The sequence below is a fragment of the Neolamprologus multifasciatus genome, chromosome 19 (genome assembly GCF_963576455.1).
Source record: "Neolamprologus multifasciatus chromosome 19, fNeoMul1.2, whole genome shotgun sequence".
NCBI lineage: Eukaryota > Metazoa > Chordata > Actinopteri > Cichliformes > Cichlidae > Neolamprologus > Neolamprologus multifasciatus.
Genome location: NC_140457.1, coordinates 26,771,271 through 26,792,222, shown reverse-complemented (window position 1 = coordinate 26,792,222; position 20,952 = coordinate 26,771,271). Strand labels below are relative to the sequence as shown.

Below are 20,952 nucleotides of genomic sequence, written 5' to 3'. Positions count from 1 at the left end.
AGTGCATTGCTAAATTGGAAAGCAGAGATAAAGAAGGAGATTTTGACAGCAGTATGGATTTTAGACTGATCTTTATTTTTAGACTGAGGTTAGCTTAGCTTGGAACAAACACCAAAGTTTAAATATCCTGTTTAAACTTTTTAGTACTGGTTGCTATACATTTAGCAAAATTAAGATTTTACTTTCAAGATGATGCATTGTAATGAATTGTGTTTTGTAATATAACTTAGCAGCATGGTGCAGCCATGGTACAGTTATGTTGCATTTTTTTCATATCACTTGTAACTATTAGAAAGGCATTTTGTTTAAAAACAAATTTAAACAAGAGAATAAGTGAAGGATAATAGGACAACAAATGAGGTTATCTACCTTTCTATCTGTGCCTGAATGTCTTGGCATCACTCCACAAAATCAATGATCAACTTAAGTTTGACAGTTATAAAAAAAGAAGTGTGCATACACACACATTAATGGCACAAAGCAACGAGTGAGTGAGTTGGGTTATTAAAGCTTAGGAATTTTTACAGCTACATTACATTTAGGTGTAACTGCTGTTGTCAGCATGGAAGAAAATAAAATGTGTCCAATTTAACTGCTGACTCAGGCAAGTGAACTGACAACTCAGTTTAATTTGCCTAGTCAGCTGATTAATCCTACCAAAGGGCAAATGATGAGAGAGGCTTAAATACTTAAAGGATCGTTCTGCTTTATTTCAGTCTGGTTTATTGCCCCTATTCTGTTTCTCCTCTTGCTCTAAGGCTCTTTTCAACGTAGGCCATGCAATCACTTTGTGTCCGTCTCTGTTATTTGACTATCATGCATGTTATGCTTATTTTAAGTATTGCTTAAAAATCAGTGACTTCGACAAGTCAGTCGCAATGTGTCAAAGAACCAGTGTAGTGCGACAGAGGCTCTAATAACCAAGAGGCACAAGAACACAAGGATGTATAAACAGAACTGTGACACTTTGAACAGTAACAACTAAAGTCTTTCAGTTTGCTTTTTTTTTTTTGCCTTTAACCTGCAGACTGAAATGTTAAAAGCATTAACTGACACTCCTGTGTGCCACGGATGTGTCTGTCTGATGTTACGCTCTCTGATGTGTTGCTGTTGTCCAAACTAGATCTCTCATGAAAATGTTTTTTTTTACTTGTTTAAAGCTGTATAAAGTTAAAGCAAGAAAAGGTCAAGATCTGAAAACTGCGTGTGTCTGTGACTTTTAATGTTTTTCATGTTCAGCCCATCAGGATGACGACGGAGGAGGATGGGGCTGGGAGAGTCCGACAGCTGCAGGAGCAGCGGATGGTAGTTCAAAAGAAAACGTTCACCAAGTGGATGAACAGTGTCTTCCACAAGAATGGGGTGAGATGGGAAGAAGAAATAATTCTAAGAAATAATTATGCATTGCATATGTAAGTTAAATGAATTTATTTAACTTGCATACATGTTCCAGCACATTTGACTAAAGGTTGTTACATATAGTCGTAACTGTGTGAGACATAATCAGGATGTTTGTATTATGCGGATGTGACAGTTACAAAGCGATGGGTCCAGTAAATATGATCTCTTAGTTCTTTTCAATGTAAACAACCAAATTTTCATCCATCCATCCATCCATCCATTCGCTTCCGCTTATCCTTTTCAGGGTCGCGGGGGGGGGGGGGGGGGGGGGGGGCGCTGGAGCCTATCCCAGCTGTCATAGGGCGAGAGGCAGGGTACACCCTGGACAGGTCGCCAGTCTGTCGCAGGGCCAACACACAGGGACAGACAACCATTCGCGCTCACATTCACACCTAGTGACAATTTGGATTATCCAATTAACCTATCCCCACAAGCTGCATGTCTTTGGACGGTGGGACCAAATTTTCAAGCCAACATTAAATGATACAATACGATGAATCAAAAGGCTTTTTGAAATCATTTCAAAAAGCGGAAATCAATTTCATATTCTATCTTGTATAAGTCATTGCTGAACCAATAGTAACAAAGCAAACAAACAACAAATAACAAAAACAAAAGAGTAAATGCTATGAGACAGGAGTATCAAGAAACCAATACATTCAGCCAGTTAAAAATGTAATTGAAAAACAAACAGCAGCAACCTCAACTGTTAAAACTGTCAAGCAGAGATTAATGGGAAATTAGTTTTCTCATCAAAGTCAAATAGGAGTTCCCAGACATTCCTGGAGTCCTGGAGATAATAATAATAATAATAATAATAATAATAATAATAATAATAATAATAATAATAATAATAATAATCATCATCATCATCATCATCATAATATTTTATTTTATTTGAGGGCACCTTTCTAAAACCCAAGGTCACCTTAAAGATCTTAATAAAACAGTAGATTAAAATACATTAAAATAAATTAAGATACAAAAAACAAAAAACCCAAACAAACAAATAAACAAGATTTGACAACAAATAAGATCTGTATTAAAGGGAGTAACCCAGTTAAAACAAGCAGGTTTTGATCTGTGACTTAAATAAGGGAAGGGAATCTATATTTCTTAAGACCGAAGGAAGGGAATTCCAGAGCCGAGGAGCAGAGCGACTGAAAGCTCTGTTCCCCATAGTGATCAGACGAGCAGGAAGAACAACAAGATGAGTGCCAGATAAAGATCTGAGAGAGCGGGAAACAGTGGTGATATGAAACAAATCACAGAGATTAGGAGGGGCAAGATTATGGTTGCACCTGAGAAAGAGTCTTATCTTTTTCAACTTAAGCAAATAAGGAATTAAGGAAGGAATTAAAGTGTCTTTAATCCACGTGCTGGAGATTTCTGTTTTATTACAATAAGCCTCTTAATAAGAAGGGTCATAAAAGCTAAGGACCTTTGATTATTATTTTGTGTGTGTTCACACACTAACTACACTTTATTACTATATTAGATTTGACTTACAATCTCAACAGCATTTGTGCATTTTATCCTTACATGCTTACACTTTCTTCTTACCCACTGCAAGGTTATCAAATATTTTTGAGGCCTCTATGTTGGCCAACAAGCTGTCATGTTGTAGCTGTCATCTTAGAGCAAAGTGCGAAGTTGGAAGCTAACAAATGCTAGGTTGGTTAGCAGGTTCAGTCCTTAAACCAAAAAAGAGGAAAACACAGAGAGAGATGGTGCTACTTAGTGGTAAGTAAAAGCAATTTATTTATGGACAGAATCCAAAGACAGATAGGTGGACCAGTCTATATACATCACAGTGATAATATTATACTCACAGTCAGCACTTTTTAAAATGAAATGATAACGTTTGAAGCCATGCAAAATTTTACCTTCACACGATTAACGTTTTCTAAAATATAGGCCCTTAAATTACTGTCATGATTATTAATAGCAGAGCCAAAAATCATTTCATATCCTGTAAAGACATTAAAAACACAAAAAAACAAACATTCTGCAGTCACAACATTTTGACTTGAAGATTTTTTTATTTAAAAAAAAGTTAATCACTGCAGTCCTGTGCAAAATATTCAAAAATAATAGCAGTTTAATTCTTTAATACACACTTTTTGATCATTTGAGTACATTTCCTTACCTGTGTTACGCAGTAGAAAGTGCATTGTGGTATTAGTACTTTTACTTTAGTGAAGGACTTGCTTCACTGATTTTGTTCCAAACTTGTTACAATGTTACAAAAAAAAAATTCAAAGACAGAATTACGGTACAAGGTGATTCACAGCAGCTACACAGAAGACACATAATAGTGTCGAGGGAATTCCAGGAGTTGGTAATGGATAGAGAAAGAAATCTAAATTAGAGGTTACAACATACACAGGAAATGCAGTATCATCAAATACTTAAATGTTTAAGTGGAGAGGAAGGATTGAAAAGTAACTGAACTTAAACTGAATTCTCAAAGCATTTGAGAATAAATCACACAACCTGTAGGCGTTTGTTTGGTCTAGCAAGTAGATAAAAGAATGGCACCCACACACTTAGACTAAGGTTACCAAATAACTGCAAGGTTTAGTAATATTTCTGATTTGCAAGCTTGGACAACGTGAACATCAAAAATCTGGTACAGTAACGGGGAGCTTCTATGTCAGGTTTGGCTTGTAACTGAAACTGTCCGGATCTCCTGCAGGAGAAATTGGAGCTGACCGACGTCTATACTGAACTTAAAACCGGAGTAGTTCTGATCCGTCTGCTGGAGCTCATCGCCAACGAGAAGTTGCCATCGCGGAGCCGAGGCAAGCTGAGAGTCCACTTTCTGGAGAACAACAGCATTGCCATCAATTTCCTCAAAACCAAAGTAACCTACTTTTTGCTTTTTGGTGTCCTGAAAGTGATCCACCAAATTTACAAATACACAAAATTAATCTTATACACACAAACCTCAGTGTACAAGTGTATATGGTTATAGTATTATTCCTCATGAGGAGAACGGTCTTTTCTCAGTATATTTTAATCTCGATTAAATGTTAGTTCTAAAAAGCCAATCAGATTATCCTAAATGTCAAGGTAATGACTTTCAGTTCTTACTGGCAGCTGTTAAATGTTGAACTTCATAGCAGTCTCACGAACGACAGCTTCACACTGCTCTACGCTCTACTGTTAGATTCGGGTGGATTTAATTGGTCCAGAAAATGTGGTGGATGGGGATCGTACACTGATCCTGGGGCTGCTGTGGATCATCATCCTCAGGTTTCAGATTGGACATATTAACCTGGAAGAGGTATCGAATTAAAACTACAGCAGAATCAGTTATCTCCTTTAATCTAAACAATTTATTTATGAATTTAACATATTTAACATTTTCCCTCTTTTTTGGGGTATTTTCCTTTTCCCTTTCTTTTTCCCTTGCTCCTCCACATTTTTACTTTTGTCTTTCCATCTTCTTGTCTTTTAAATTTTTTTCATTTTTGCCTCGTTCTCATTTCATCTCACCCCCTTCCCCCCTCCTCTTTCTCAGGGGAACAGCGTAGCTCATCGCTCAGCCAAGGAGGCTCTGCTGATCTGGTGTCAGAGGAAAACATCAGGCTACAATGGTGTTGACGTGCAGGACTTTTCCTCCAGCTGGAGGGATGGACTTGCCTTCAATGCTCTTGTCCACGCCCACCGGTAGCATACTTGTGCACACGCATTTTTGTTGTATTTGTGAGGTCCCTCATAAAATATTTCCACTTTCCTAAAATATCCTCAAAAGTCAAAAACTCAAATGGAAACTCAAATCGCTTCTCACAGAGTAAACATACATGTGTCTGTCCATCCCAGACCTGACCTTTTTGACTACCACCGTTTCCATGGCGATAACCCCCAGCGTAATCTGGAGCATGCGTTCACTCTGGCAGAGCGGGAGTTCGGTATCATGCAGCTTCTGGAGGTGGATGACATCATGGTCGCTCATCCTGATGAAAAGTCCATCATGACCTACGTGTCTCTGTACTACCACTACTTTTCCAGGATGAAGCAGGGGCAGACCATCCAGAAGAGACTTGCCAGGGTTGGATTCAGCACAAACACAAACACAGCAGCATTGCATACAACAGAAAAAAAGATCAGTCAGATAATAAATAATATGACCATAATAGCATAATACATAATATTAATTGAAGCCTAAGTGATTCTAAATTTGTGTACAGATGAGTGCATATAAATATATATGACACATACAGACATGCACATGTTATAGATATTAAAGGTGACATATTTCTAATACAAGGCAGAATTGTTTGTGTTTAACTATTACCTTAAACGTGCAGTAAAAATAAAAAAGAGAAGCAATGGGGCAGAGAAAGAGTCTGTATCAGTCCGTCAGTCCATCTTTTCAGACCCAGCTATTGTAACTTGATGTTGATTAGCAAAAACCGAGGCTGGTTACAATACAACTGACATAATTTTATGGAAAATCTAATCTATAAGGCAGGTTTCTGAACAATTACAGTCAGTTTATTTGTCCCTAAACTCAGATTGTGGGTCATTTTTTTCTTTAAATAATGTGTTGCTTGACATAATGTCTGTCACACTGTTTATAGTGTGGACTGCTTTGCCCCATGTGGTATTGTAACCTGCTCTAAATAATGTAGATTACTGCTACACTGACAAGCTGCTGCTCACACAAAACACAAAACACAGCTGGTGGGATTTTTATTTTGGTAGATAAGAAGGTATTAGTAGCTCAAAGGAGAACCTTTCATAAAAGAGGGGCTGTGGATGTTAAGAATCACATCAGATCACATACAATGAGATGCTGCTGGAGGCAGCAGCAGGAAGTCATTCAGAGAACCACACACCTTTAACACACCGAAGCTACAAGCCTTTATCTGCTTCACACATGTTCCTTCTGCTGTACATGATAATAACCAAGTTAAACTGAGTTAAACTGTTTTGGGGCTGAATGTTGTCAGATGTTTTTTAAGGTTTGCATTTTGTTTATTTGGACTGAGGGTTATGGTTGCAGGAGTGAAAGTGCTGTGACTGAACACTGATGCTGCTTTATTGCTTCTCATTCTTAAATAACAACCACATTAGTTAATGGGAGGTGAAACTAATATGTTTAATTTCTCATCTTAAGTCGCGTACACAATGGAAGTGATAACTACAGCTTTGAAAATTATGTTAGAAGCCACTTTTATATTTATTAGCATTTTTGCATTGATAGGTAGGCAACTATAAATCAAAAATTAAGCGAGCCAATCATGTGATGTAATATAACAGCCATGCATTTTAAAATCAACATTGGCTCATATAGCTTGTGATAGTGATAGTGCTCAGGTGCAGTGACCAGCATTTTCAGAATGCCAGGAAATGACTGACAGCAGCCTTTTCCAATAAGGTTGAGCAGTTTCAGATGGACACTTTTTTACCCCAGTGGGGTTGAGGGGACATCAAGAGGGGCAGGCGCAGGATGCAGAATTACAGTTTGCAGAATTAGAGTCAACCAGCAACAATGGGGATAGCCTATTAACAATGAAATCATTAAGAAGGCAAGATGGGTAATTTAAGGATTAATTTAAATGAGCAACTTTGCTTGGTTGCTAATTCTTTGGTTACGAACAATATTTTTGTCTTTGATTTGCCAGTCCAGATTCCATTTTAACATATCAAACCAAAACATCCAGAACACAAAAGTAGGACTTCATTCTTTTCTCCACAGATTGTTGGGATGCTCATGGAGCTGGATGGCATGAAGATCCAGTATGAAAGAATGGTCTCAGATCTGCTTCGCTGGATCAAAACTAAGGTAACAGGTCAATCCCAGAAAAAACACAGGAATATAAGACAAAAAAAAAACAATTAATGAATTAAATTTGGTGATTATTTTTTGACTGAAGATGGTGCAGCTGAATGACAGAAGATTCCCAAACTCTTTGAGGGAGATGCAGAAACTGATGAGCGCTTTTAAGACCTACAGAACTGTGGAGAAACCTCCCAAATACCAGGTCAGATGACCCTCACATTTTAAATTCAGCGTCCTCCTTTGTTCATCTCCTTAAAGTTAAGTCTTGTTTTTCCAGGAGCGTGGGGCAATTGAGGCCCACTTGTTCAGTCTGAGGACTCAACTGGCAGCCAACAACCAATGGGCTTATAATCCTCCCGAAGGTACAGAACACTAACAGTCAATTATAATATAAGGGCTGCTATGACAAGGATCGCTCATGCTGTTGTGTATTTGTAAAGGTAAAACTCTGAATGACATCGAGAAGAGCTGGGCTATGCTGGAGAGGGCGGAACATGAACGAGAGCGAGCCCTACAGGAAATGCTGCTACGCCTGGAAAGCCTGGAGCAACTTGCACAGAAGTTTGCCAGGAAGGTAATGCCACTCTACTCATATGAATGTCTTTGTTACAAGTCTCCCAGTTTTGATCATAATGTTATGGAGTTGCCTGACATATTCCTGAGTAAATTATAAAAACAACTTTGTGATTACAAATCACTGTGTTGTGCGTAGAAATAAATTTCAGTGAGTTTTGGTAATGTTAACCTTAAAATGGATGCGACCTTTTGACCACTCTTGTTCCACTGGACATATATGCAAGATCTTGTTATTTGTTATAAACAACCCCACAGAAAAGTCGATACACACAACACAACAAAAAAGTATAATTTTGATTTAATTTTAAACGTTTTTCTTTATTAAAATAGGCACATCAGTTTGGAATATGTTCAGAGTGGAAGGCCCTTTACATAAAGCTGGGACATGGGGACAAACGTGTTGCTGTGATTTTGTGAATTTGTTTGTGTAATTTAACTTAAAATGGAAACCACTTTTTGGCATCAGAAAGGTTAATCTATGCAGACAAACAGCATTCAAAACCCTGGATCTGATATTCAACTTTCTGCCTGTTTTTATGGCGCCTAAAAAAATCCCTCAATAGACTGCAAAATCCTTCCTTTTTGACTTCTCAGGCAGCTCTGAGGGAGGGCTATCTTGAGGACACACTGCGTCTGATCCGGAGGCAGGACATCCGAGGTCTGTCCACACTGGAGGAGGCTCAGGCAGCTGGCCGGCGTCTGGAGGCCTTGGCTACCGATGCACTGGCCAGGGAGCCACGCTTCACGGCCCTCAGAGACATGGCAAAATCCATCGAGAAAGGAAACTACCACAGCAGGGAGCAGGTCATTAGGAGGTGGGAGGATGAAAACAATGACTTTGTGTAACCTCAAGTCTTTCTCTTTTTGAAGGGAGAAGAACCAAGAAGTGACATTAATTTAAAAATAAACAAAATAATATATTTGTTTCTAAGGGAGGAGAACATTAGCCATCGATGGAAGGACCTGCTGCAGCAGCTCCAAGAACAGAGGATGCTTTTGGGAAATGTAGTTGAAACTCTGAGCATCCTGCGGGACATTGAGCTTGTCTCCCAGGAACTGAAAGAACTACAAGTGAGCTTATTAATCGAATTTTAGTTATAATGACGACACTGGAGTTTTACTTAGATTGTACTGTGAGTGAAGTGGGGTGACTTTAATATTACTGACTGTCCCCTCCCTTATCCCATCTCAGTCCCAAGCCAGTTCTTCTGAACTGGGGAAGCAGCTGACGGAGGTGGAGTCTCTTCTTCAGAAACAAGATCTCCTGGAAGCTCAGATCTCAACTCATGGGGAAACCATCACTACAATCAGTAGCAGAGCTCTGAAGGTACGCTAATAATTGTCATCTCATGTCCTATTAGTTCACTGTTTGGGGAATTTGTAAGGGTGATATCTGTCAGACTGACCCACCTCCTTTCTCTCACTCAGGCAAAAGTAAGGGATGGGCAGCAGATTCAGAGCAGAGTGAGAGCTCTTGACACTCAGTACAAATCGCTGGTGTCTCTCAGCAGCAGCAGGTTTGCTTTACTTTTCTCATTTACAGCATGAGGGAAAAATCATTTATCAAGCAACAGGTCTAAACGTGTAACATTTCTTTGTATGTCCAAAATGGTGGAATAAAAAGTCTAATTAGTCTGATATTCTGTTGCTACATCTCTCACCTGTGCTCATCTTGCTTCACATCTTTTCTTTGCTGTGTCAGGAGGAGGCAGTTGGAGGCTCAGTTGAGGTTGTTTGAGTTCCTCTATGACTGTGAGGAGTTGGAGGCCTGGATCTATGAGCGCTGGTTAAAGCTGCAGACGGCTGGACTTGGAAGAGACCTCAACCACATCCAGGTGGCCGAACACAAGCACAAGGTGAGCCAGAAAGCTGTGTATACGGACACTTGAGCCCATAAGGTTCCATGCTTTGGACTTTGACACTGTGGAGAAGTTTTGTTTGTTTTTTTACACAGGCACATGTGTTACAAGTGGTTTAAGGGTGTTCTTTGTGAATGTGTTAACTCTGAATTATGTGATGAAAACTTTTTTGTGCCTCTTGTGAAAAACACAGGAGATTCATATTATTTTACAAATTGTCAAAACTTTAGAAATGTTAAATTGTTATTCTTTATTAAAAAAAAAAAGAACAACAAAAGCTTATAAAGCAGATACATGTTTCTGTTTTTTTTTTAAATGCCTTAAACTAAAGCAAGACAGGACTCTAAGACAAAAGATTAACTTAAAGAGGCAGCTTTTATTTGCTGTGAAAACTAAAACCAAAATACATGAACACTGTCACGAGGGAACAGGGAGGACTCGGCGCAGACTGAAATCACAGAAAACTGAATTTTATTTACACACTCCCGGTGCACTATATACAGGTGAAGGAGAAGGGGGCCAAGGTTCCCAGGGGTACAGGGAAGAATCAGGAAAAGTGTCCTCTCTTGCTCCGCTCCACACGAACAGAACAATGCACTTGGAAAGGTCCTTTCCTCACACACGCCACTCTCACTGCGGCACTCACGAACAGGCTTCGGTGTCCAAACTTCCAAACCGAGCACAAAGAATCAGGAATTAACACGGAAAACTTTCACGAAGAGAGCTCAAAACTGGCTTAGGCTAAAGTAGCACTGACGAGCGTTACTCAATAGTCCAGCGGCGAGGTGCTCTCAGTCACTGCCTTAAGTAGCGAGAGCAAACAAAGTGAGGAGCCACAGGTGATTGCTTACAGGTGGTGAAGGCCAATGAGCTCCGCCCAGGCAGCAAGTAGAGTCAAAAGCAACACACATGTAGCCACACATGGCCAGCCGGGCAGGCACGGGGACCATGACAAACACTAAACAAACAAAAGATAAACTAGAACTAACAACTGAACTTGACAACATGGAACTAACACCAGAACACAGCTTACATGGAGAACACGACAATGAACAGAGTGAGACTAAACACTTAAATACAGATGAAGGACAACAAGGGGATGGAAACAGGTGGGAACACAGCTAGGACTAATCAACCCTGAGAAGACAGGGAGGAAGCAAAACTAAATACACTGAATACAGGACAAAGGACTATCAAAGTAACACAGGAAACAAGAGACACACATTAAGACGTAAACACAGGGAACGGGGGGAGCGAGGGTCATGAAAGGGAGACAGATGAATCAACGAGAGAAAATTTAACATGCGCGAGAGACACGATAGACTACACGAGCAACAAGGGCACAGGGGAGGCCAAGCACAGAACCATGAATAATATTAACCACAAAAATGTGGAATATTGTATAAAACATAATCTTAAAAAGAAGAAAACATAAATCCTGAGCTCCGACTCATGGCCCTGACAATATAGAGTTGGACCTACAATAGGTCGCATGCTGTGTGGATTGTTGAGGGATTATGGACCTAAAACCAGGATGCAGGAAACAGTGACTAAACTCTAAGCAAGTTTTAATGGTGATAACCCAGAAAGTAAACCAAGCCAAAATCCAGAAGCTGAATACAAAATGCAGGAAATCCAAAACATCCAGGGACACTTGGCATCAAGGCAAACAGAGACAATACAAGAGGTAATGAGGTAAATGTTCGTCATGTCATGAAGACAATTGAAACTAATCTTGAGACAAGGGAAGTAGGAATAAAAACAAAGCACAAGTGACAAAAGACTATAAAAATAAAACAGGAAGTAACAAAACACCAACACAATGACTCTAACAAACAAACACTCCGAAAGGAATAATGTAAAGCAAACCAAAATAACAGAAACAAAGGATTAAGTCATCAGGAATAACCAATCAAACTAAGACTTAAGAATTCAAAAATACACAAGCTGAAAAAAGTTCAAAGCCCAAGACCACGAAACAATATTTGCCAAGTTTTAAATGAAATGAAAATAACATAAACAAGAAACAGCAATGCAAAGAACAGAAGTGCATCTAAACAAAATAAACAAATAATAACATTTAAATTCTGGTTTAAGTCATGTAATCTGGTTAATCTGACTGTTTTTAGGCTGAACATGACCCCACCTTGAGAATAAAGGCAATTTAAATCTATCTTGACTCTAAATGCCACTTCAAATAAATCATAATTTGATAGGTGCTGGAGGCGGAGGTCCAGGCCCAGGAGTCTTTGTATAAAGGTGTCCTGGGTCGAGGTCAGGATCTGCTCTCCAAACAGAGTCAGGAGAATCAGCAAGCTGTTCAGAAGTGGATCAGGACTCTCAAGAAGCAGTGGAGCCACCTGACTGACGAGGTGACGGGACACCGCGACAGACTGCAGGCTGCCGCTACCATAAAGCAGGTGAATAATAGTGATGTGTCGGTCAGAACAAATGGCTCTTTATCGCAAGCCGTGTTTTTTTTTTCTTTCTCTCACCCTCTCTCACACTTTTTCCCGCTTCACTCCGCACACGAGCCTTGTGCTTTGCGCTGGGCAGAGGGGGGAGGGGCGGTAGTTACACTCACAGTAGCACAGGAACAGAGTGGGAGGGAGAGAGAGAGAAAGAGAGCCAGGGACAACAACATCACATTAGAAAGGTCTAGTAATCATCCACAACTACTTTCAGGATTCAGAAAGTTTATTCATGCAGGCCCATATGACAGAGAATATGCATCTTCTTTTTGTTTTCATATTTTAATGTATATTTAATTGTGTTGTGATTTGCAGCGTTTTGTGTTGTTTCACTTTAAATTTGTTTAAAAGGAAAAAGCTGAAAATTTAAATAGTTAAAAGTTGAAATGTGAATAGTTGTTTTTGTTTTATATGATTTATTTATTACGTTTTATGTGGAGTGAATAAATAAAAGTATATTTACGGTGGCCCCTCGAGACAAAGCACGTACAAACTTCAAATCACGTAAAAACTCCAAAACACGTAAAAACTCCGAAGCACAACAGAAGTGCTCCAGGATGCTAGGGGTGACTGTAGCTCAGGTGGTAGAGCAGGTCATCTACTGATCGGAAGGTTGGTGGTTCGATTCCTGGCTTCGCCTAGTCTGCATGCCAAATATCCTTGGGCAAGATACTAACCCCAAATTGCTCTCCGATGCATCCATCGGAGTATGAATGTGTGTGAATGTTAGCTATAAAGCTCTTAGAAAGATGTGCTTGTGCGAATGGGTGTGAATGGGTGAATGCACAAGTTGTATAAAGCGCTTTGAGTGCTCAGATGAGTAGAAAAGCGCTATATAAGAACCAGTCCATTTACCATTTAGGGGGCAGTGTTGAGCTTTTGTTACCTAGTGGCTACACAAGCCAGCAAGTACCAACGACCGGATTTGGTGTGTGGTAGTAGCAGGTAAATTAACATTTTTTTAAATTATTTGAATATATATGAGTGCTTGTGTATAAATACACAAACAATACACATATGCTTTCAACTGTGTAATTTAAGTGATCTAGTAGCTCTGTTTTGAAGTTCAGTTAACCTAGAAATGTATTTTGGAGTTTATACGTGCTTTTTCTCTAGGGGCCACTGTATATATTTATATATAAACATATATAAATAAAACCACTTTTATTTTATTACTTTTATTTTTTACATTAGTAATTCCTTTTGTGCATAATTTCATATGATTGTTAATAATAAATTAATTATGCAACAAAAAAACCTGACGAGCCGGTTCGGAGCCGAAAGAGCCGGATCTCTAAAAAGAGCCGGAAATCCCATCACTAGTGAATAATGTGTTATTAAAGGCAGAGAAGAAGAAGAGAAGATTGAAAAAAAGCTGTTTTTGTTTAGTGTAGCTTCTTTTTGTCTGTAAACTCCTATCTCTGCTCTCAACAAACACATTTTGAGGTATTACTGTGTTTTTTACAGTAAGTCTAATTATTTTGCAGTCAGATTTTTACCTGTGTGCTGCTGTTATCGTGTAGGTTCTAACCATCCTGTCATGTATGTTATGTTTTATTTTCTTGTGTGGTCTTTTGGAACCTGCTCTTGATCTCTATAGACATGCTCTAAGACAAAGGAGCTTGCAAAGAAAAGCGTCTGGACTTCTTTAAGTTACTTGAAGACGTTTCACCTCTCATCCGAGAGGCTTCTTCAGTTCTAAGGTCAAATGGTGGAGAGTCCCAGATATAAACCTGGTGGGAGTGTCCCCCCACAGAGGAACAAAAGGACCCCCTGATGATCCTCTAATCACCTGAGCCAAGGTGTGGAACTGGGTGTGGGTCCCAATCAGCCAGAGTTTCGGGAGAGCTCATAGTGAAACCTGGCCCCACCTTATCATGCGAATTCCTGAGGTCAGATGGCCCAGGGTGTGAGTGGGCGTTAAGGCGTCTGGGAAGGGATCTCAAAACTGGATTATAGATGGCAGAGAGTTGGTGTCGTAAACCACCGCCTCTGTTCAAAGATGGTCGCTCACAGTGGACATAGATGGCTTCTTTTACTCCTCTTTCAAACCATCTGTCCTCTCTGTCCAAAATGTGAACATTGGCATCCTCGAAAGAGTGTCCTTTATCCTTAAGATGCAGATGGACAGCTGAGTCTTGTCCTGTGAGGTGGCTCTTCTGTGTTGTGCCATGCGCTTGTGAAGTGGCTGTTTGGTCTCTCCAATGTAGAGGTCTGGGCATTCCTCGCTGCACTGTACGGCATACACCACATTGTTAAGTCTGTGTTTTGGAGCTTTGTCTTTCGGGTGAACCAGTTTTTGTCTGAGTGTGTTGCTGGGTCTGAAGTACACCGGGATGTCGTGCTTGGAGAAAACCCTCCTGAGTTTCTCTGATACACCGGCTACATAGGGGATGACAATGTTGTTGCGTCTGTCCTCCTTATCCTCCCTCGCTGGTGTCTGATCTTCTTTTCTGTGCCTCTTTGCTGACTTTAAGAACGCCCATTTAGGATAGCCGCACGTTTTGAGTGCTTCCTTTACATGTGTGTGTTCCTTCTTTTTCCCTTCAGGCTTAGAGGGAACATGTTCTGCCCGGTGGTGTAGGGTCCTAATTACTCCAAGTTTGTGTTCCAGAGGGTGATGGGAGTCAAACAGGAGGTAGTGGTCCGTGTGTGTGGGCTTCCGGTAAACTTCGATGTTGAGGTTGCCATTCTCTTCAATGTGCACAGCGCAGTCCAGGAAAGGCAAACAGTCGTCCTTTGTGTCTTCCCTGGTGAACTTGATGTTTTTATCCACAGCGTTGATGTGCGCAGTGAAGGATTCCACTTCTTGTGTCTTGATTTTGACCCAGGTGTCGTCTACATATCTGTACCAGTGGCTGGGTACTCTTCCTTTGAAAGAGCCAAGAGCCTTCCTTTCCACTTCCTCCATGTAAAGGTTGGCTACAATAGGTGACACGGGGGAGCCCATGGCACAGCCATGTTTTTGTCTGTAATAGCCTTCGTTGTATTTGAAATATGTAGTGGTGAGGCAGAGGTCTAACAGTGTGCAAATCTGATCGGGTGTGAAGTTGGTCCTGTCCTCCAAGGAGTTGTCTTCTTGTAGTCGTTTTCTGACAGTCTCCACTGCCTCCGTGGTGGGTATGCACGTGAAGAGAGAGACTACATCAAAGGACACCATGGTTTCATCTGGATCCAGGGTAAGTTTCTGGACCTTGTCAGTGAAGTCGGTGGAGTTCTTGATGTGGTGTGGGGTGTTCCCCACGAGAGGAGCAAGGATGGTAGCAAGGTGTTTTGCAATGTTATAAGTGGCTGAGTTTATGCTACTGACTATGGGTCTGAGTGGGACAGCTTCCTTGTGGATTTTTGGAAGTCCGTAAATGCAGGGTATGGCATCCCCTGGGTAAAGGCGGTGGTAAGTAAGGCGGTCAATGATTTTGTCCTTTTCCAAGTCTTGAAGGCAAACTATAACTTTCTTTTTGTAGCTGCTTGTGGGGTCTCGCTTTAAGGCTTCGTAGGTATTGTTGTCACTGAGGAGAGTAGTGATCTTTGTGTGGTAATCTGTAGTGTTTAGGACCACGGTGCATCTTCCCTTATCAGCTGGTAAAACAGTGATGTTGTGTCATCATCAGGGGGTCCTTTTGTCCCTCTGTGGGGGGAAACTCCCACTAGGTTTATATCTGGGACTCTCCACCATTTGACCTTAGAACTGAAGAAGCCTCTCGGATGAGAGGTGAAACGTCTTCAAGTAACTTAAAGAAGTCCAGACGCATTTCTTTGCAAGCTCCTTTGACTACGATGACCTGGATGACTGAGAACCTTCACAGACATGCTCTAAGACAGTAACCTTTATTTCTCTGACCAGTATTTTGCAGATGTGCAGGAGGCTAACTCCTGGCTAGGTGACAGGAAGCCACTGCTGATAAGCGAGGATCATGGGAAGGACGATTCCAGCACAGCATTGCTTCTGCAGCGCCACCTTCGTTTGGAGAAGGAGATGGCAGCGTATGCCTCAGAGATAAAGAGACTGTCAGAACAGTCAAAAACTGCAGCACAGCTGACGGCGCTGACTGCACAGCAGGTCATTCTGCATGCTTTTTTCGGATATTGTTTCTGTCAGATAGATTTCCCTAACATTTCTTATGTGCAGTTATTAATGAGTCCTTACTAAAATGATATAACATAGTTGAAAGATGTTTCTCCTATGTGTTCCTTACTTTTTTAATCTTCATTTATTGGCTGTTATAAACTGTGATATCAATAAACTGACAAATAGCTAATATTGGCTCTACAACACTGACTGTGATAGTAGATGCAAAGCTATAGGCAATATTTCCTCATTCCTTGTAGGCAGAGCCTCAGCAAGGCAAGATGATCCAATATAGCGATTCCTCTGGGGAAGAGGAGAAGGACGGGCAAGGAGCACGAACCTCACTATCCAGTACCAGAGGTGGGAAGGGCCCTGTAAGCATCCCCCCTCAGAAAGAGGAAATCAAGGCCAGAGTCCGCTTCAGATACAGCAGAGGTACTGGAGTACTTAGTGTCACTGTTGTGTTGCATAGCATGATAAGGAGTGACTGCTACTCATACACAGTGTTGGAAAGGTTACTTTTAAAATGTATTCCATTACAGATTACAGAATACATGCCCCAAAATGTATTCTGTAACGTATTCCGTTATACTCCGTTTTACTATACTCAATGAGAGTAACGTATTCTGAATACTTTGGATTATTTAATATATTATCATGCTGTTTACAACTATGTGAATGTACTATTGCTGTGTGATTTATTACTGTTACTGAAGGTCCGCGGCTCCGAACCGTAGTAAAGGGACCTCTGGCTAATACGGTGGGTTCTGTGTCGGGCTCGTAGCCGAAAACTAGCTTTACTTTGTTGTCTGGGTCAACTTTGCTAGCGAGAGACAGAGAGAGGCGTTGAAAGGCTGCTCCAACGGAACTTATTGTTTTGGAGGAAAACACGAACACGGTGTACAGTCGAGTCTTAATAGCTTACTTACAACTGGGCTCGTCAGGCTCTCTTCTTGGCTGCAGTGGTTATTATTCCATAGTCCATTCTCCCTGCAGCACGGACTACACTGCCTATGATGCTACATTCTTTAGAGCTATACCTGTAGCATTCTGCCTATTAGCTTAGCACAACAACAACAAAAAGGCCTCTCTCACCCAGGAAACACGCAGAGAGAGAGCGGCACCCTGTAACCATGGCAACGGTAACGCTGCCACCTGGAACAACAGAACGTAGCTGTCAAACAAAACCCAAACAGTCCTGACCCGCCACAATATGAAACAAGGAACTACCACCGTGTAATCCATTTATTTCAACAAAGTAACTGTATTCTAAATACCACCTTTTTAAACGGTAACTGTAACGGAATACAGTTACTTATATTTTGTATTTTAAATACGTAACGGCGGTACATGTATTCTGTTACTCCCCAACACTGCTCATACATGAAAACATAAGCCTATATTCTGCACTAAATAATCTGCCAGCACTACATTGTGTTATTTCACTTCTCATTTTGATACAGAATGCCCATTTTTCTCTTAAAACAGAAATCTTACTCAGGTCAGACCAAGTCACATAAGAAATATTCATTAAATATTTAGGCAAATTTATAGAGATGCTCTTGTTTACAGAGAGGACCAGATAACAGGCCAATTTAAGAGGAAAAATATCATGCATTATGTCCTTCTCTATTAACCATGTCTGAAAGTGGCTTTACTCCAATTCGCTATTTTCTGTAACACAGGCTAGGTTAACACAGGTTTACTCTGTGGTTTACTATGAAGAGCAGTAATCTGTGCTAAAAAAATGATGACAGAAAATAAGGAAAAGCAGATTATGTAAATTTTAACTGTTTTCATTTTTGCATTTCTAAAATGTAGCCAAGTGTGTTGTGATGAACAGACATGGGCTATATCTGAAATCACACAACAGAAAAACACATAGTAGATACTTTATTGAAATGTAAAGTATAAACTAACCTGATTTCAGGTCAGTTTCCGTGGGACCGCAATGAGACTGTGACCATCATCAGCAGTGAGCCGGATGGAGACAGAGTTGTGGCCAGAGACAGTGGAGGAAACCAGCAGTCCATTCCCAAAACCTACCTGAATATGCTGCCATCCAGTGTATGATCAATAACCAGTTCTTTGGTCAGATTATGAAAATATCACATCTCGTTAGTGGACATGCTTTGTTTGTGGGCAGTGTGAAAATAAATTATTATGTATTTTTTTAAAGTGTCAATAACTTTACCACACCCTCTTCAGGTTCCTCCACCCACTCCACCTGCCTCAGCCAATGATATGCCAGAAAGCGCAAGCAAGAAACTGAGTTGTCCTAGGCGAAAACGCTCTATGCGTCGCGGCACAGCTGAGATCCAAACCACATGGCTGCCAGACCCCGAGTACCAGAGAGATACTGTGGAGAGCACACAGGGCAGGTTGGACCGAGAGTACAATTTCTTGTACAACCTGGTGAAGGTGAGAGAAAGGAGCAGTATACAGAATATAAACTGTTTACTTAGTTATGTGGGAGGTTGTATGAAGATGACAGATTATTATACAGAAAAGGACATTTAGAGTAGCTGTTTCTAAAATCAGATTTATATTTATATTGGTTTTCAGACAAAGACAAAGAGCCTGGAGGAGATACTGCGTCTTCATCGATTTTACAACAGCTGCCATGAGTTTGAGTCATGGATGGAGGATAAGGAGAACATCCTCAACACCTTCAGCACTGATGGTGACAATCTAGCAGTGGTTCAGGCCAAATATGAGGTGAAGACTTCTCCAGAAAAATATTTCCAAACATATCTTACAAGACTTATCCTCCAAACTGAAAACAGGGGATCAACTCATCTGGGTGAAACTAATGTCCCAATACCTCATGATTTTTCTAATTTGTTTAATCCTTAAATGCATCTCTTAAAAAATATTAAGACGACGTCACAGCCCATCATTTTGTTCAGTTAAGATCTCAGACATTTAGCCTTGTGGGTTTACTTATAAATGAGTAAATAATAGCACAGTATTTGTGAAATATGTTTATAACATGGTGTTGTCGAAGCTGGCTAGATGGATTCTGATACCAACAGATTTGTAGATGAAAATCAACCTTAAGCTCATAAATCATATTATTTACTGGGAAGGAGAAACTTTTAACCTCTAAAGCCAGAAAATCACAGGGGAAATACTGGCTTCCAATTGTCACTTCTGTAGGTTAATCAGAAATGAAAAAATGTGGCTTTAGGTAGAATACATCTGATAAGGCAGCAGTTCATATTAAGTGCCACTGAGTTTTCACTGATTTTCTTCTGTAGCATCAATCTCTCGTTTCAGTGATTTTCACCCAAACAACTTTTTTTGATGCTTTTTTAAATGATTAATTTGAGATTTTTTCTGACTTTTGGACATATTTAAGAGGCCTGATTTTTTTATTTTCACTTCTTCAGAATAAACTCAGACAAACTCATAAAATATCTGAATACTTTGACTCACCCTTGACTTTCTGTTTTAGAACTTTCTGACTGAGTTAGCGAGCGGACGAGGTCAGCTGGACGATATCATCAAAATGGCAGATGAGCTGGTGAAGAGCCAGCACAGTAAACAGAAAGAAATCCGATCCAGAAAGAGGAGTGTTTCCAAAAGGTGCAAAAAAAGTCCAAATCACTCAAATCAGCACAAGGACACAAACTAGATCCTGTGAAAAAGTGATGTCTCATTGTTACTGTTATTAAAATGACAACAGTGAAGGACCCAGTAACAACGGCTTGCTATTATAGCAACATGCTATAATAAAGTGCCTGGGCAGGACAGCATTTTGGACAGTTTTGGTGCGCCAAAGGCTCCTGATGACTGTGTGACAACTGTGTGATAATTCTGGGTTCTTGGTGTGTTGCAGGTGGGATCGGATTCAGCAGCTGAAGGATGACAAAGGAAAGGAGCTGCTGAGTACGGCAGATGTGCAGTCCTTCCTGCATAGCTGCGAGGAGGCTAAAGCTCAGCTGCAGGGTGAGCTGTCCCAGTTTGACGAAGTGGACATGGGCTGCACCCCCTTCACTCTGCTTGCTGGGGAGAAGAACCAGATTCGGGCCCTTAGAGACATCAAGATCCTTGAGGGGAAGATTGCTTACCTGAAGAGCGTTGCAAAGATGTATGGTCTGATATAGTCTGTGGGATGTTGAGGTGTTCTGCAGTTGTCTCAGTAGTACTTAATTTAATCAAAAACACTTTAAAAGTAATTGATGGTTACAAATATGTTAAGCAACCAATCAATCAATTAATCAATAATAATCATTTTAGAAATGTATGTTGTAATTTGATAGAAATAAGTCATTGTTGTTTTGTATTTGATGTTCATAATGATTCGTCAGTGATGTGATATATGTATATAAAGGAAATTAAAAGAGCCATAGATGTGACACTGAAGAAAGCAAGGTAGCTGCAGTTTTCCTGAGAATAGTTATGTGAATTACTTTCACATGAATGGGCTCATGGATTGGCCCACACTGGTCTGTACCTTGGTACATGGGCTTTGATGTGTTCATGTGTTCACCGCTCTCCAAATATCTATTACAGATGATAATGGTATCTTACTTTACATTACGAATAATACAGAGCTGCATTAGTCTGAAAGGTTTCAAAGTTAAAACACTTTACATGAACTTCTAGCTAAAAGTGTTTTTTCTAAAGAAACTTCACGGTGGAGTACATCTCCATTCATCTCCACTCAATTTGCTCACATCCTGTGTTACAGGAAGCAGGACTGCAGTCCGGCAGAGAGTGCGGCCATTATGGAGGAGGTTCGAGGTTTGGAGGCTCTGCTGGATCAGGTGACATTTT

The 20,952-nt window shown here is 40.4% G+C and overlaps 1 protein-coding gene across 1 annotated transcript in view; it reads left to right on the top strand.

Moving 5' to 3' along the window:
- The window catches only part of sptbn5 (spectrin, beta, non-erythrocytic 5), an 88,793-nt gene that overhangs the window by 1,718 nt on the left and 66,123 nt on the right, over positions 1 to 20,952 (top strand). Inside the window, exons 2-24 of the mRNA XM_085143088.1 lie at positions 1,240 to 1,362; positions 4,100 to 4,267; positions 4,574 to 4,690; positions 4,928 to 5,076; positions 5,230 to 5,458; positions 7,112 to 7,198; positions 7,290 to 7,397; positions 7,473 to 7,557; positions 7,636 to 7,769; positions 8,366 to 8,586; positions 8,704 to 8,842; positions 8,964 to 9,098; positions 9,200 to 9,288; positions 9,474 to 9,627; positions 11,847 to 12,050; positions 15,946 to 16,161; positions 16,431 to 16,605; positions 18,101 to 18,237; positions 18,379 to 18,591; positions 18,736 to 18,888; positions 19,628 to 19,758; positions 20,012 to 20,263; positions 20,867 to 20,942. Coding sequence (XP_084999214.1) covers positions 1,249 to 1,362; positions 4,100 to 4,267; positions 4,574 to 4,690; positions 4,928 to 5,076; positions 5,230 to 5,458; positions 7,112 to 7,198; positions 7,290 to 7,397; positions 7,473 to 7,557; positions 7,636 to 7,769; positions 8,366 to 8,586; positions 8,704 to 8,842; positions 8,964 to 9,098; positions 9,200 to 9,288; positions 9,474 to 9,627; positions 11,847 to 12,050; positions 15,946 to 16,161; positions 16,431 to 16,605; positions 18,101 to 18,237; positions 18,379 to 18,591; positions 18,736 to 18,888; positions 19,628 to 19,758; positions 20,012 to 20,263; positions 20,867 to 20,942 — 3,486 coding nt within the window. The 5' untranslated portion in view covers positions 1,240 to 1,248. The remainder of the gene's footprint in view (positions 1 to 1,239; positions 1,363 to 4,099; positions 4,268 to 4,573; positions 4,691 to 4,927; positions 5,077 to 5,229; positions 5,459 to 7,111; positions 7,199 to 7,289; positions 7,398 to 7,472; positions 7,558 to 7,635; positions 7,770 to 8,365; positions 8,587 to 8,703; positions 8,843 to 8,963; positions 9,099 to 9,199; positions 9,289 to 9,473; positions 9,628 to 11,846; positions 12,051 to 15,945; positions 16,162 to 16,430; positions 16,606 to 18,100; positions 18,238 to 18,378; positions 18,592 to 18,735; positions 18,889 to 19,627; positions 19,759 to 20,011; positions 20,264 to 20,866; positions 20,943 to 20,952) is intronic.